Genomic DNA, 16,692 nt, shown 5'->3' with positions numbered 1-16,692 from the left:
TGGTCTATTGGACTAAGTCACCACCACAGTTGTATGAAGGTTTAATACACATTGTATGAAGGTTTAATACACATTGTATTAAGCTTTAATACACGTCCTTAATGAAAAAAATCCAAGGATGAATATATGCTGTCTTTGCGTTTCAGATATATAGAGAAAAAATACACAAATTAACCTATAGATCTATTTGGGACCCTAAACTAATAATATGAGACTTGCAGGAGTGACCTACTTATATTAGCCTAGTTATTCAGTAGCAGCCTAGTAATGGTCATGTTTTCTGCAGTCAATTGCTTCCTTACAAGTGTGATTATAAAGGCTAAATAAATAAATAAATAAATAAATAAAGTCACACCCACCCACTCATTTCCCACAACCGCCAGCCTCCTTAAAAATAACAGAGAGGGTTTTCCAACCACACCACTCTCCGGCATCTGCAGCGGTATCAGGTGCATCATTCGCTGCAGGGCTACAGGGGAGGAGTTACGGCCAGGTCACACCCCCACAGCACTTGGTCCTTAGAAAAAAAAAAAAAAAACTAAGGAGCGCACAACCCAGCCGTCAGTGCACACTGGTAGAAAAATATGATCCCGAGAAGAGCGGCTGCTGCGTTTCAACACTCAAGACAACAATTTCATTGCGACTAATTTCAATTGAAATCTCAGACCATCGCTCAGTCTGGTCCTTGTTGAACTATTTTCCTCTCCATTCCCTCTCTCTCTCTCTCTTTCTTTTTTTGCGCTGGATCTTTCGTGCCAAAAAATGTGTGTGGAGAGCGATGGATGTGAGATTGAAGGCTGCAGTAGTTCGGATGAGGTGCGCACGCTGTCGGGCAGCATGAGCCCCGCACTGAAATCCAACCCGGACCTTCACCCGTGCAAACCGGGGCAGAAATTCCGCGCCGCGCTGCTCAGATGCCGCTCACCGGCTGTTGCTGCCGGGATCCTCAGCTTTGGGAACGTCCTCAATTACATGGATAGATACACTGTAGCCGGTAAGAGACCTGTCTTTTCTCTTTTTGTCACAGCTAGAACAGGATTTTTTTTATTAATCAAAGGGACTCCAGCAAAGAAAATAGAGCATCTTTCTTCATTTGCTGGACATTGTACATGCATTAATTGCCTGTGAGCTGTGTCAGTCAGTGAAGAGCTGCCATCAGCTCACCTTAGCTCAGACGGGCGGAACAATGGGCTTGCCTAAATGCAGTGGACAATCTGCTAAAACCACCAGGCTGTTATGTGTTTTCATGGTTGTACAGAATGTGTGAAGTGTGATTAAATCAAACAGATAGATGTCTTCGCTATCACTCAGGAAAATGCTTGACAGTGCTGATTTTTTTTTTAACCCCGGGCTGGTAGATAATTGCAGATCGATCAATTAAGGCGATCAACTCTCCATCCAGAACCTGACTGCATGCTTTTGCACTATGTGTGTGTGTGTGTGTGTGTGTGTGTGTGTGTGTGTGTGAGATGTCGCTGTGGGCTCATCTTTGAGACTGCAAAATGAGAGAGAGAGAGAGAGAGAGAGAGAGAGAGAGAGAGAGAGAGAGCGTATCACTATAAAGAATCAGTCATTAGTTCCTCGCCGTTTCTGGGAGCGATTTAGTCCACATCTAATAGGCTGTATTTTGCTCTCTGTGAGATGCTGTGATGAGGCCATGTGGTGTTAATCCTCCTCAAGCGTCCTGTATTTTCCCACTGAGATATGTATATTGAACCAAGCACCCTGGTTTACAGATAGAAATTAAGCCCGTGCTATTGGAGAGTTTGATTTGGGCCTAATTATGGAATTGATGACTAATTGTGACAAAGATGACTAATTATAGATGTTAAAAAAAAAAGTTAGTAAGATAAAGGGCAAATTTTGAAAAGCAAAATATTTTTCAGTCTATATTGGAAGGAAAATATTTTTTTAAAAGAGATATGAAACTGAATCAGTTCATTAAAATAGTCCACTTCTTACATCATGTTTCTATCAAGTAGCTGTGTTGGCATGATTTTAATTTCATTTTCTAATTGTACGCCAAGAGTTATGTAACCCATTGTTCTGGTAAATGACTAAGACTTTTATCCTAATCTTTGTATGTAGGTGACTGTGTTTGTATTTACTTATCAAAGCTTGGACATTGGACTGTGGCACTGAATGGGTTAAGATATTGCTGCAGAGTGGAGAATGGAGGGAAGTGTGTTCATGGGGAGAGTAGATTTTTCTGTACAAAGAGATGCTTTCCTGAGTGAAATGCAGTTTTATACTGATGCACTTACTGATTGACTAATAACTTGATATAATCACAAAATAGTATACTTGTGATATTTATAGTATCCTTTTACGTCTTGACTTATTAGCTGCTACATATCATATCAGATATGAATCTTTTTGAAATCTACAAATCTGAATACAATGTTGAATTTTCCTCTGTGGCTCCTGGCAGAAAGGAGTGGCTAATGCAAACAGAACAATGTGTTCACTTAAATAGTCACATGCCTACATCTTATCATCCTGAAGACTGCAGGTCCAGTCTGTCAACTGTAAAGAGTTTAGCCACAAAGCCTTGGGCACCTGAATGATCATTGCATCGCGAGGCTTTTAGCTGCTCGACCTACAGCCACGCTAAGATTGTGTTGATGTACAGTGGCATATCTAATCTTAGCATCTTCAAGCACCACTCAGTCAGAGCAGATATCTTGAAAAAAGCCACATCTTCATCCTCAGTCATGGATGAGTAAGTCTCCCTACACCTCTAAATTCTTTGCTCAGAGGAAACAACTCTTTTCTCGTCTGTCCTCTCCATCATGATCCTCTAAACTGCCTCTGCTCTTTACAATATCTTACGAATAGCAAGGGTTCAAATCCTCTGCTAAGCCGTTAACTTTGCTGGACCTCTGAGCGCATGCTGTGCAGTGACAGGAGGAAGAGTGACTGAAGAGAGATGAGGAGAAAGTGGGAAAAGGGGTAAGGAAGGGAGCGCGGGATGATGGGGTTGAGGGAGGGAGGAGTGGGGTGAGGGGGGGGGAGAGAGATGCAGCAGCCTGGGCTAACCCTCGTGGGGAGAGGCTGTGTTGAGTGCATGTGGCGCAGAGGGGTCCCTTCCCATCCCACCTGAACGCTGCTCGATTGTTTTGCATTATGCATGGGCAGCATGTGCACCAGACCCTCGCACAGAACGAGGACCAGCAACCATGTGCAACCAACGTAACTAAAACATACGGCATGAGCTTATCTGTCATCTTCCCTCTTGCTCCGTCTCCTTCTATCTCTCTTCAAGGCTTTCTCTCCCCTCCTGCTGTGTGAGCTACATTGCAGTAGTAATTAGGTTGTGGAAGCAGCGCATCTGTGTTGGTAGCAGAGTGTTTTCTCCAAGTGCGTGTGTGTGTGTCGAGGCAGAGCTGCGTGATACGTCAATATAATATCAATATGGTGCACTATATTAGATATCATGGGGGATTTTAGTTATTGACTAATGAGATGTCTGTCTTAAATTTTGTCTTTTTCTGATTCAATATTTGAGCTTATTAGACTGTTGTAGGTGGCATAAAGTGTCAGTTTGTCTGCTTACAAACTGACGGTCATTTCCTATCCTCCGTTCCATTGCCGCCTCCTTCTTCCTCATGCACCATCAGGATTCGATCTCCCGTTTGAGCTTCTCGTCTCTATCCGCTCCGCTTTCTTCTTCTCCTGCTTTCTTTTTCTCATTCAACCCCCTTCAGTAGCAGGTACCCAAAGTGCATCCCAACTCATAGATCTTAATGTCAATTAAGCAAGCATGAGCGCACATCCACAGAAAGCAAACACACATTAGAAAAGCTTCCCTCCACCATTCCAAGAGGGGCTGAATGAGAGAGGGGAGTTGTGAGGGGAGGGGCCGGCTGCTGCAGAGGCAGAGGAAAGTGGACGCAGTATGCAGGCAGCGTTGAGCCGGAGCGATGCCACCCCCCTCTTACCCCCCACAACGTCAAAAGGTCTTTGTACCAACAGCCATTACTGTAGTGTGTGTGGATCACTAAAGCATTGTCGCCGAGACAGAGGGTGACCATTCCAGACACCGGGGCTATTCTGCTCCACAACAATGATGGGAAAATTGCACCCAGCATTGCACAGCAGTGTCACAGACTTGGTTCTTTCTGTTAATCCCTTGTGTCGGAGGTGAAGCCACACACACACACACACACACAAATAAAAAAAACAACACATACGTAAAAAATGCAGTTTATGGTTCCAATATTTGACATCCAAGATGATGGTGAGAACCACAAAAGAAGGGAGAAGTCGCAATGTGTTTTTTTACGGGAGGTTGTTTGTTCTGGATTTGACAGATTTACTGCCAATATCCTTTATACAAGACTTGAATATTTAATACCACCACTTTGTGAGGAGGGACAGCTTCAAAACAAAGTAATTACATATTGGAAGGCATTTCTTAGATCATAGCAGGGCTTTAGAATGAGGGAAAACACACTGTATTGAGTCATTTGAATCACAAAGGAAGAAAGTAAACGTCATGTAATAAAATGCATGTAAATATATATATTTCTAAATTTCTAACAGTGAGTTACCTTTGATTCTTTCCATTACATTTTCTATAATGAAAACAAATGACTGTATTTACTTTTCCATCCCATAAACTGATCTTTCTACCTGTCTTAAGTGCAATTTCAATATTTATTCATTTTTGTAATCCAGTGTGTTCAGCTTGGGATCATCAAGGGGTTTCAAGCAGTTTAAATTTCTGCAATTTTCATATTTCTCTGTTGTGGGATTGGCAAACGAACAGGTGATCTGGTTTTTGTCAGACACACTTATGTGAACAGGCACAGAGGACACCGCTATTAAGTTTCAGGGATGCCGAAGAGAAGGAGGGTGTGAATGACAGCACTGTGAGTTTGACTTTAGGCTCAGCTGTTCAGCTGGTGGGTCAAATCTGACCTGGGACTCTCCTTCAGAAGCTTGTACTCATTTTTTACGACTGTCTGATGCAGACAAGACAGAAATGAGGAGCGTCTAGGACATTTGAGCGTGTCCTTACGTGTGGTTGCTTGAGGAGGTCGATCACTCACTGCTCATAGCATTTCCAAATAGCAGAATGCAGGTAAATCAGATCTGACCAAGATTGGATTGGCGGCCAGAGCGGCTGGATGAATTACGATGCCCCGGCTGGGTCACTGTGTCAAGCCTTTTGGAATCAGCCATATAACCCACAGCCACTCATATTCGATTTGCATTTTAGAGTGCATAAGAGCTCTGAGATTTAGAGGACCACTACGTTTAATTTAATTTGAGGTGGCTTTGAAACCTTAAATCCTTTGTTGGTCTCTCTGTAGTCCCACAGCAGACAGTCCAAGCTCCTCGACAGCTTATCATAAAGAGGGGATTAGCTGTTTTTTTGAATATGAGGATATGTGAGGCAGACACTCTGCATTTAAAGTTATTTACTTGGCAAGTAAGTCAACCCTGATCTCCGTTAACTCTAGCCACCCCCCTGTGTGCACCCAAAGTCATCCCCTTCTCAGCCAGCAAAGGGCCAATTTTAGGGGTACTGACTGCAGCCTAATCTGACCGGGAATGTTGGGGAGCTGCAGATTAGTGCTTCCTCCAGGCACCTTAAGCTGAGTTGTCTCAGTCAAGCTGTCACTCTAGGAATACCCCAAAATAGGGTCACATCCTTTTGGACAAGTGCAGGACCTTTGCATGTGAACTTTTGGAGTCTTGCATTATAGACACAGATGACCGTGTGGTAATAATCCTCTTAAGGCAAGCTCTTTGTCACACAGTAAGAAAGATGTAGCCATCCATCCAGTCTGACAAGCTATGCAGATTCATTCCTGATAGCTACGTCCGGTTCCTTTGTGGTCACTCATTATTACTGTCCTCACTATTCCAGGGCATTCCTCTGCATTACCATTTCCACTCAAGGCAAAAGGCAGGGTAAATGTTGAGTGTATTTCCTGCCTTCTACATGTTCTTTCAATCTGTCCCAACCTAAAGCATTCTCTCTGCTGTGAAATGCTCAAAATGTAGGAAGCAGCACAGCTTTCAGTTCCACAGATGCTTGAAAAGAAGAGAAGTGAAGAAAGCGTTGGTGTTTTTCAGGGACGTTCAAGTATTAATCAAACTTAATGCTGATACAAAATTAGATAAGGGTGTAACTATGAAGTTTGGGGTTTTTTTAGCTGCTGGTTGAAAGCCGTCACCGCGGATCTTCTCAGTAACAAGTGTTGGATTATGTAGTGGGATATGTCAGGAAAAGACAATAGAGGAAGTGTCTCCTCACTGCTAAACTGTGTGAGAGGCGGTGTGGGCCATGCTTGAGTTGCTTTGGGGTTTAGCTGTTGCTTGTTTGACTCTTCTCCCAATTTCACCCTCCCTCGTTTTATAGCGTTCACATTAAAGGTCTCTGAACAATAGCAGAGGCATTAAAAAAGATGGAGAGCCCTCTAGTAATTTATTTTATAGGGTTACTGCCTTTTTCTTGCAGTTGCTTTTTCCATCTGATGTTGAGCTGTTTTGAATTAGACAAACTGCGCTGTACAGTAAGAATCCTTCATCATCATCGTTTCTGCACATTTTTTACTATACATCAACACCCGCCCACCCCCCCCAAATCTTAACATCTTTTATTTCACTGTTGACAGCAAAATACTGACATTATTCAACAGATGTTATAAAATTGAGTCATTAACAATTACTTGATATCCTACCAAGTGGACTTTTCCAGACTGTTTTCCCACAGATCTCCCAGTAATCTCTTTATGTCTATATCCTAAAGTGCCATTCCCACTGCTGTGAGAAAACAGTCTGTGTGTTCTTTAGGCTCCGATTTAGCCGACGTCTGTAATAGTAACCAGTGGAATTAGACGGAGCTCCTTCCTCTGCCAGTGCACACCCTTTCATGTGGCTACTCCAGATTTCACCATCAAGCAGACGCACTGCCCTAGCAGCAGCAGCTTTTACCCCGTGACCCCCGACTAGGAATGCAGCGTTTCATGGTCCCGCTGATGGTCACTTTGGGGTGACTCTTTGACTCTTCCCCCTTTGTACAGCTGTTATTTAGGCATCACCCCAGCCTTGTATCCTACCATCACTCATCACAACTATGAGGCCATTACATGTGTTGCATTCTGGAGAGGATATTTTTACTCAGTGCTGGCCAGGCTTTAGATCCCCACATCCATTTAGCACTAGAACAAAGCGTCATGTTTTTAACAAGATCCAGTATCAGGCAAGGATCTGAGTGGCTGTTTCAACACACAAAGCCTTTTCTTATCATTTACATACTTATGTGTTTGACATCTAGTAGCCTGATGAGTTAACTTTTAAAAGGCAACAGTGCTTGCTCAAGCTGCTTGTTAATCTTTGACACGTGAAGGTGAGTGGCAGCCTGATAATCATTGCAATCAGAGGAGTGTGTGTGCACATAAAGGGTTGTTTTCTTTGGCGTTGTATCTTCCACCTACAGAGTTTGCTTTAGGTTTACAACCATAAGATCTGATAAAATTCAGTCCAGTTTTTGAGTTGGAATGACAATGAGATTGAGTCAGGAGCAAAAGCAGAGGGATTCTCCCGGCCTCTCCAAGCACCCAACCGCAATCGGCCCCCGTGTTTAAAAGACGCCCCTCCCTTCCTGCCTCATTATCTACGAAGATTGGAGTGTTTACCTGCAGAAAGCGCTGTACTTCGTCTCTCCAGGCAGAGGGCAAGATTGCAGGAAGGAGGAGAGATTTAGGATGTGTTGTGCACTTTGCTGTGTTTGACACGCTGTCAAATAACAGCTCATCCCTGTTTAAAAAATGTGATAGGAAAAAATTTGGTTTCCTCACTCCCTGCATTCCGTCTCTTTTGATTAGCACTGCAAATTTGAACAGCCTGCTGATGTTGTTGAAATAAAATATACAAAGGTATTTGGATTGTTTGTACCTTAATAATGTTATAGATAACATTGAGCAAGAGTAGAATTGTGTGTTATTTTACAGTAGAAGAGTCAAAAACAGACCGGTTTTTATTTTGTCAGACGGCTGACCTTTTCGCTGCTTAGACTACTCTGCGCATTTCCCTTTCCTCCAGCCACCCAAAACACTCTGTGACATTCACATCCATTTCAACACACATACCAAGAGAAAAATACAGGGAGAAAAAAAAAAAAAACAAAGCAACACAAACAAGTGAAATTTCTGTGTTGTGAAGGTCATATTCAAATGTTCCCCTGAGCCCAGTGCTTTGGCGGAGGCCACCGAAATTTGAGGTGGGGAAATGGAAATGGAAGACCACTGAATCTCTATCTCATATCCTTGCGACACACACACTCAGAGACCCTGAATATTGATCAACAGAACAACAGCTTGGAATTTGTTACAAGTGATGAAATTGTAATGTCCTGAGACACACTGAAATTGGATTTTTCTCGGACACATTAACAAGTTGTTCTTGAGAGGATCGGAATCTAATATTGACCTGTTACACCCTGCGGTTGTGAAAGCAGACCTGCAGCTAGCAGTAATATTAGCTCTCAGCTTCTGAAAGCTCCCACAGCTGCTAGAATAATATTTAGAGTGTTTATTTACAGCAGCCCTATATTTGAAAAGCTTCCTTATTGAGGAAAAATTTAATCTTTTCCCCAATTAACATGTGATAGAGCAAACAGTCGAGCCTGGCAGAGGGATTACGTAATGTTTTATTTTCTCCAATCAGGCCCGGGATGAGGTCTTGTGTGTGTTTGCGCATATTTGTGAATATGTTTCATCAGCTCTTTTTCTGATTTCATTTGTGGTTATCTGTCATGTCGTCAGAGCGAGATGAGACTGCAGCAGGATTTTCATTACTGTGTTTGTCGTATGCATTACTGTGTTTGTGGGAAAAACCAGGGTTGAATGAGGGCGCTGACCTCTGTCAAAGACTTAGATCTTTCTGTTAATGCCTTGGGTCAGAGGTGGATACACACACACACACGCGTACACACAAGCCCTCAGTGTGTCTTTCTGCTGTAAAAAGGCTCACACTTAGGATTGAATTCCTATGAGAATGTGTTGGTTTTGTGTTTCCAAGACATCAGTGCTGTCACAGAGACAAATGACATATGTGATACATGTGCATATTAAACCTAATTTTGGACTATAGAGTCTGGCAGCATCACATTACCTTTTCCAATCAGTCCAGCTTCTAATTTAAACTCTGGATAACGTGGCATTGCACAGCTTGATTAGGCGGCAAGTAGACTTTTACAACTGTGTTTTTTTCTGTTTGCACTGTGGGAGAATTCCCCTATTAGACAATGACAGGCTAAGATAAGGTTTGTACACCAGAATGGTTGGTCACACGTCACTGCCCAGGGTAAATTATTACAGTGTTATTTTGATTCTCCAGCACCATAAACGTTTACTGGTTAATGTCTAAAAGCATAACTCTGCAGGCAGGCTGTCACCACAGCACTTCAAAAAAGACATTCATGTATTTATAACACTGAACATATAATATTATACATCTTGGCTGAATCTGTTGCTGAATGTGGTTGTTGCAATTGTTTTTTTTTCTACATGATATAGATATTATTAGATTATTAGTGGTGTTCAAGAGACAAGACTGCAGACTACCACAGTAGCCCTTGCTGACGTGCTGCGGTAAGCTTGTTGTCACATTTCCGGTTGCCAGCTGTGTTACTGTTAATTTTGCTATATTCTTCATTAATGTGGATAATTACCTGCCCTACATTTAAACTTACACTAATTCTGCTCAAGCACTCTTGGTTCTCTCCTTCTTTTAGCGACTCTCGCTCGGTTGGTTACACGCTATTCAGATCTGCTAGCTACTTTATCTTAGCAGTTTAGCTTACCAGCTAACGATGGCTTCCCTCTCGGCCCTTCACTGACCTGCTCTCTCTTGCTTGGTGTGTCTTATGTTTAGCTATTCCTCTTTCTCCTTTAGTGATAATGGTACATGTAATAAATGTTCTGTGTTTAATTTCTGGAAGCATGGCCTTAAGCAGAAGCCCACAGTTCACCACCACTCAGCGACACACCCGCTGAGAAACCAGCTCTGATTATTAGCAGCTCTATCGTGAGAAACGTGAAGTTGGAGACACCAGCAACCATAGTCAAATGTATTCCTGGGGTCCGGGTGGGCGACATAGAGTCCCATTTAAAATTACTGGCTAAGTATAAGCAAAAATATGGTAAAATCACTCAGTCCTTGTGAAATCAATCAGTTTCATAAGGTTCTGTGCTTTTACCAGTACTATTTACCTAATGCTTCCTGTAGGTAATATTACTAGGAGACACTCCATAAATTTCCATTGTCACGCAGATGATACCCAATTATGTTTATGAAGTCATATGAAACCAATCAGTCCACTTCTTAAGGACATAAAGACCTGGATGACCTGCAGTTTTCTGCACTAAACTCAGACAAAACTGAAGTTATTGTGTTTGGCCCTAAACACCTTAGAAACACATTATCTAATAATATAGCTACTCTGGATGGCATTACCCTGGCCTCCAGCACCACTAGGATTTTTGTGCATTCTCAGGTAACCTTCGGTTGCGGACCACCTGCTATCCCCTTGGTCCAGCTTGAAACCCACTGCTACTACTATTATTATTAGTCATATTTCTATTATTATTATTGTTTTAGTGTTATCATTGTTGTTGCTGTGCTTCTCTACGTCTCTCTCTCCCCTCTCCTCCTCCTTCTTTCTCTACCAACCCAACCAGTCAACACAGATGGGCGCCCACCTAGAGCCCGGTTCTGCTCGAAGTGTCTTCTCTTTAAAGGGGAGTTTTTTCTTGTCGATGTCGCCAAGTGCTTGTTCATGGGGGAATGTTGGGTCTCTGTAAATTGGGAAATGTGCCTTGAGATAACTTCTGTTGTGATTTGGTGCTATATAAATAAAGTTGACTTGACTTGACTTGACTAGCCCATGTTGTCATTCAGGTTGCACAACAGTGCAAAGCTTAATACATATTTCTCAGTATAGTTTAATGGCTGACTGATAAGTGTGTCAGGCCTTAGGCTGTGTACTGTGCTGTAGGTATGTAGGCTGCTCTTTAATGAAACAGGCCCGGTATGTAGAGGAAGTTAGAGGAACAATAAAGATGGCTTGGTGTGGTTTCCCATGCCAAGAAGAGCTCAAACACACCTCATGTGGTGACACCTTATATGATTGAGAAATTTGACTGAAATGTTATCGAATTCATTGTTGGAAATGGGGTCAAATACTTTATTTTTATCATGAGTTCAAACACATTGTCAAAGAAATAGGGTTGTGTTTAATTTCCACAAGGGATTCAATATGGTATCTGGGGTCGTTCTTTATAAGTTTGTGCAAAAAGACATATTTGGGTTTCTCAGAGTGTTTGATGAAATAGCAGAGGAAGTAATGAGATGCATATCTAATTCATGAGACAATGAAAGATGAAGCCCACAGCCTTAGCTAAACTGTCCTCCCCATAACCGGGCTGAAATTGAGTTGGAAATTAGCGGCTTTCCCCTTGAATGAAGACACAGTGTGCGAGGGGCATCAGTCAGATAGTTATTGCTTTTGAGTAATGTGTGTACAACTATAGAGAGGTCACCTTGATGGCATCTCAGAATAAAAATGCATTCATATGTTTGATTGGTCTTCCCTCTGGCTGCTATTCTGATGGGAATTCAGGAGGAAACCTGAAGATGGAAAAATAACATGTTTTGCATTCATATTTACACATCTCTAAACTCCCAGGAGTCAATACAGTGTTGAAATAGTTGTAGAAGGGTAGAATGTACACACATAGCTAAATTGTACTGGATGGGAGTGATACAGTATATCCCATTAGTTATGGCCCGAATGGAGTAGTTGTGGCTGCAACGGAGAATTGTGACTGATGCATCGGAACAGAAGCAAAGCCCTTCCTTGTTTCATCTGTCATATTTACTATCTGCTTGATCCAGTCGAACAGCCTTGTAACAAAATGGACAATAAGTCACGTGGCATGGTTGTGGTGACATCCCAGGGCTAGACTCAAGAAACCCGAGACACAGTTAGTTCCTAATGACACTGAAGTATCTGGTTTTCTTTTCTTTACTAATTGTCACCAAAAAGTGAGGTTGATTACATGTGTTGTTTGCCTCACGTCTTTGTCCACTTTGGCTCTGATGAAGACACAGGAGTGTCGCAACGTTAGTCTGTTCGCACAATTTAAGGCTGTGAATGAATCGTTGTGGTTCAGTCCCTTTTGTTCTCTGTCACCAAAAAATACCATTCCAATTAAAAATTCTTAAAAATGTCAGTTCAAAATTTTTAGATTTTCTTCTTGAACAGTAAAAGCCAAAAACAACGTGCCATAAATATTAGCCCTATAAGATGGAGCCCTGTTGTCTCCCTGTATTCCCCATTTTACGGAGCTTAAGCACTGTGATTGTCCATAGAAAATAGCTCTTTGATGCTAAACTGAGCTGAAAATACAAATCTTAACCAATTTTCTTGTCTTTTTATCATGGCTTGGGATCACTTTGCACCCTCTCTTTTCAAGAAACAGCATGCGGGTCTAGACAGTCAGTATGACAGCCTGAGGACATCTTATAGTTACGCTTTGCAGTTCACGCTGTGGCTGAATCAAGGGTAAGTCAGATGAAGTAGATGAGTCAGGTGTCAAGCAGAGAACACAGAAATATATTCTTTTTAAGGTAGAAAGATACAGTATCAAAAAATGAAGAATTTTACAGCCTGCTGCTTTATCTTCAGATAATTAATTGTGTAAATGAGTGTTATTAAGTAAGCTAATCTAACAAAGCTTGTCTTGACTGTACAGTTTATGATAATTTTGCAGCAGTTTCAATACCACCCATAACGGATTCCTCACATCCTCATATTGAGAGAGAATATAACCACACATAGACCAGAGGTCAAATTGAGTGGAGAAATGAAATCTCATTAGAAAACACTACATAATGACTTTAATCCTCAACACTGTTATGTAAAAAAACACTCGGATTACTGACAGGATTTCTCAGATTCACATGTGCTGGTGCTGGCTGTCTGCTGCACGCATACACACACACACATATGTGAACACAAGTGAACTTTTACCTGTAATTTTTAATGGAGATATTGTCCATATATTCACATAACCCTACATTACACAGAATGGTGGAGACAAGAGTGTAGTGTATTTGTGTGTGTCTCTGTGTGTATTTTTAGCCACATTAGCAGCGTGTCTATGAGGATGGCAATTTCAATTGGTTAGTCAGTCTGTTTGTGTGTCCATCTGTTGGTTGGTTGGTTGGTTGGTCACTTTGGTCCAGACTAAAATAGCTCAACAACTGCTGGGTCAGTTGGCATGAAATTGGCATGAATTTTTCTTGTGTGTTATCATCACTTTAAAATTTTAATTAGTCCAATACTTGGGTTTATGGCCAGATAACTGCAAAACATTCCCATCAACTGTATCTGTATCTGTTTTGTAGCCTAATAATTACGAATTAGCAAATGTTAGCAACATGCTAAAGTAAGATAATTAACATTGTAAACATTATCTGCTAAACATGAGCATAGTGGCACTGTCATTCTAACCATTGAAACAATTTGAAAAAAGGGTCACATATCTTTTGTCTTTTATCCTTTTCAGTAACACACTAGAAATTACTAGAAATTACTACATAATTACTTGAAAAAAACATTTCCCATGCAAACCCTCTTCTCACCCACTCTATATCGCAATGAATGAATGTCATTACGCAAATACAGCGACTCTACTAGTTTCATATTCAATAATGAAAGGCGGCACTTCCCACCATTGCTCATATCTTAAAGTAAATGAAAGAATGTTAGAGGAATTAAAGGACAATATAGGCAAATCATGTATAATACATCTGTCTAGTGTTGGGTTGATGATATAAATGGGTCAGATCTGAGGATAAACTATATATCAAAACCTTTGTTTACCCCTTGCATCAATAAGCATCAAATTGACTCCCAGCGGTGTTTTTTGGATAGCTTGCTTTTGACCTTTGGTTATAATTGTCTGACAACTTGAGAGCTCATTTCATCCTGGTTATATTTGCCATTGACAACATGTGTGTTAATATTTGTTGTGCCATTGAGGATGGTTTCTGGGATCATGTTTAAATGGACTAAGACTCAGCCAGCTAAATATAAACTGGTTATAAACTCAGGGCATTTTTTGTGAGTTTGCCAATCGCTCGTCAATATCACTTCTCTTTTCAATAAAACCGGACGCTGTTTAAGCCTCTCTCAACAATTTTCTCCGGTTAATGTGGCTCCATTTCAAAATTCCACATCAATAACACTCCTCCAGGTTCACATTCAAGGTTGAGTTCAACTGCTGTTCAGTATTCCTGAGAGACGCTGGTGTGAACAAGTGCAGCTCACGGAGATCCCCTGGCAGTCAGACAGTCTCATCTCAAATACCGTTGCTTTGCTTCACTGCATCTCTTTCCAATACATCTAATGCATTATCTCATACGAACAAGTGGGCTAGCCCCTGGATGTATTATTGATGAGCTATAGGTTTAGTCTGTTCCCTTGATGCTTCACTATGCATCCTCTCTACAACCATCAAATATTTAGCACATACTGGCTGAGACTAATGCACCGCAGCCCTTGAGCTGAATTCAAGCTTTTGATTAGTGAAAGAAAATTAGGTAAAAAACAAAAGGCCTATTAATCAAAGTGGTTAAGTCTGGCAAACCCACAGGCCTTGAATTTGATTTTGCACCAGTTTGGCTGCATCAAATTTTAAGAAGATTAGAGTGAAAGCTGTCTCAAATGTGAGAGGTTTTTTGACTGAAATAACAGCATATTCATCCTCACACACTGGCCGGAGTTCTGATTTGATTATGTTCATCTTGGTGTATGATAGTGCTGTATTGGTTAGTAAACTATCTCTGAACTATCTGTAAGCGCTGACATTAGCGGAAACATGAACTAAAACGACGAGTTTTCCTTTCTGTTTGAACCTCCTTTTTTATAGCAAATGCGATTATTTGAATCGCAGTACAAGTGGGAAGTGAATACAGTTAAAGGAAACTAAAACTCTTAAATTTAACGGACTCTTGACATGGCATCCACACGTTAAAGTCAGCAAAATACAAAAAGAAACATGAACTGAAACCAGCAGTTAAACTTACTCTTACTTTTTTTAGGATCTACTTTTAATTTTGACTACAACTGTTATAATGATAGTGAGTCACAGGTTTCAGAGAGAATTTTAAGCTTGGAATAGTGGAAAATACAGTGAGCATTGGGGGTGTGGTCATGTTGTTACAGTACAGATATCAGTGAGAATATGACATATGATTGAAAAAATCCAGTTTGAATTATACATCCATGAGTTTTCAGGCTTACTCATGACTGAGGAGTTTTTTTGTGCAGCGTTAATGTCAATTTTAGAGCGCTACATGACCCCAAAACTCTTTTAGCATTAGCCAACCCCTAGAAGAATCAAAACACAAAAAACTAAATTGAACAACTAAACTGAATGAATGTGCAAAGAAAATAAACATATTATTTGCTCTAATACCCAGAATGTGAGTGTCATACATATAATGTTTTATGTGGGGTTTTCTCCTCTGCATCAATCAAGACAGTAGCTGCATTTCATTAACATGACTTAGATGGATATTTTTTTATTTCATTCATTTCATTCAATTTTTTTTACATAGCAACCCTAACCCATTTGTGTTTTAGACTATGAACAATGAAGCAGGACTGGGACTTGTTGATTTTATAGAGGAATCCATCTCTTGTACAAGCTCCGTGCAGGCTGCTCTACACTGTTTCCCAGACATCTGCACTGCAGCACGTTTCCTTTCTGTGTGGCAGGGAGAGGAAGTGGAATGGAAAAAGCGCTCCCCCGCCCACTGCAGCCACATGGCAAGGGAGGAGAGCAGTCGGTCAGGAGCCCGCCGGCCACAGTCCCTCTGCACTCTGTTGCTCTCTCTCCGCGCTGTTTCTTACCGTCTCTCACATGCTCAACTCTAAAAATTGGTCACAAGAACAACCCCAAACATGCACTTTCTCCTCACTCATTACGTCCCCCCTTTCTCTCTCTCCCAGACTATTTATACTGACAGGGGTGAGACATGAAAAGATCACCCCTTTGCAGGAATGGAGGGGAAGGATCTGGCCACATCAGCAAAGCGGTTCACCGCTGCCCGTCACACTCTGGCCAGAATGAATGACTTCCATCCATTGGCTCCCTTTCACTCAGACACACACACAGTGAAACCAGGGGAAAGGGGAACACATACTCACATATACTATATACATAAACAATGGAAACATATGCTTTACAAAATTCAACTCTGTCTGACCTGATGTAGCTACCACCTATTTCTTTGCCCCTCTCGTCTATCTGTGTGTGTGCGTCTCTCTCTAACACTCGTCGCTGTTAAATTGGACTGCTATTCTCTCCTTCCTCTTAGCCTAGTTTCTCTGAGCAGAAATAGAACCAGGGGGCCAGAGATCCACCAGTCTCTGCTGGGGATTTGATATGAAATCTGTCCTCTCTGTGTATGGCTGTATGGGTGTGGTGTGTGTGTGTGTGTGTGTGTGTGTGTGTGTGTGTGTGTGTTCATTTATGGTGTAATTGTGAGTGTATGGTGGTCCCAGAGGAGCAATGCCGGCAGTGTGCGTCACCACACGAAAGCTTGCCTTGCAGAAACAGCATGTTGTATCCTCATTTAAAGGTTTCCTCTGGATCGCGCTCT

General features: G+C 41.5%; 1 protein-coding gene across 1 annotated transcript in view; it reads left to right on the top strand.

Moving 5' to 3' along the window:
* Positions 1-438: 438 nt before the first annotated feature.
* The window catches only part of spns2 (SPNS lysolipid transporter 2, sphingosine-1-phosphate), a 67,973-nt gene continuing 51,719 nt past the window's right edge, over positions 439-16,692 (top strand). The window contains exon 1 of the mRNA XM_067607461.1: positions 439-994. Within this exon, the coding sequence (XP_067463562.1) occupies positions 763-994 (232 nt within the window). The 5' untranslated portion in view covers positions 439-762. The remainder of the gene's footprint in view (positions 995-16,692) is intronic.

Source organism: Thunnus thynnus, chromosome 13, assembly GCF_963924715.1.
Source record: "Thunnus thynnus chromosome 13, fThuThy2.1, whole genome shotgun sequence".
Classification (NCBI taxonomy): Eukaryota; Metazoa; Chordata; class Actinopteri; order Scombriformes; family Scombridae; genus Thunnus; species Thunnus thynnus.
Note: the sequence above shows the minus strand (reverse complement) of the source record. Positions and strands in the feature narration are given on the sequence as shown.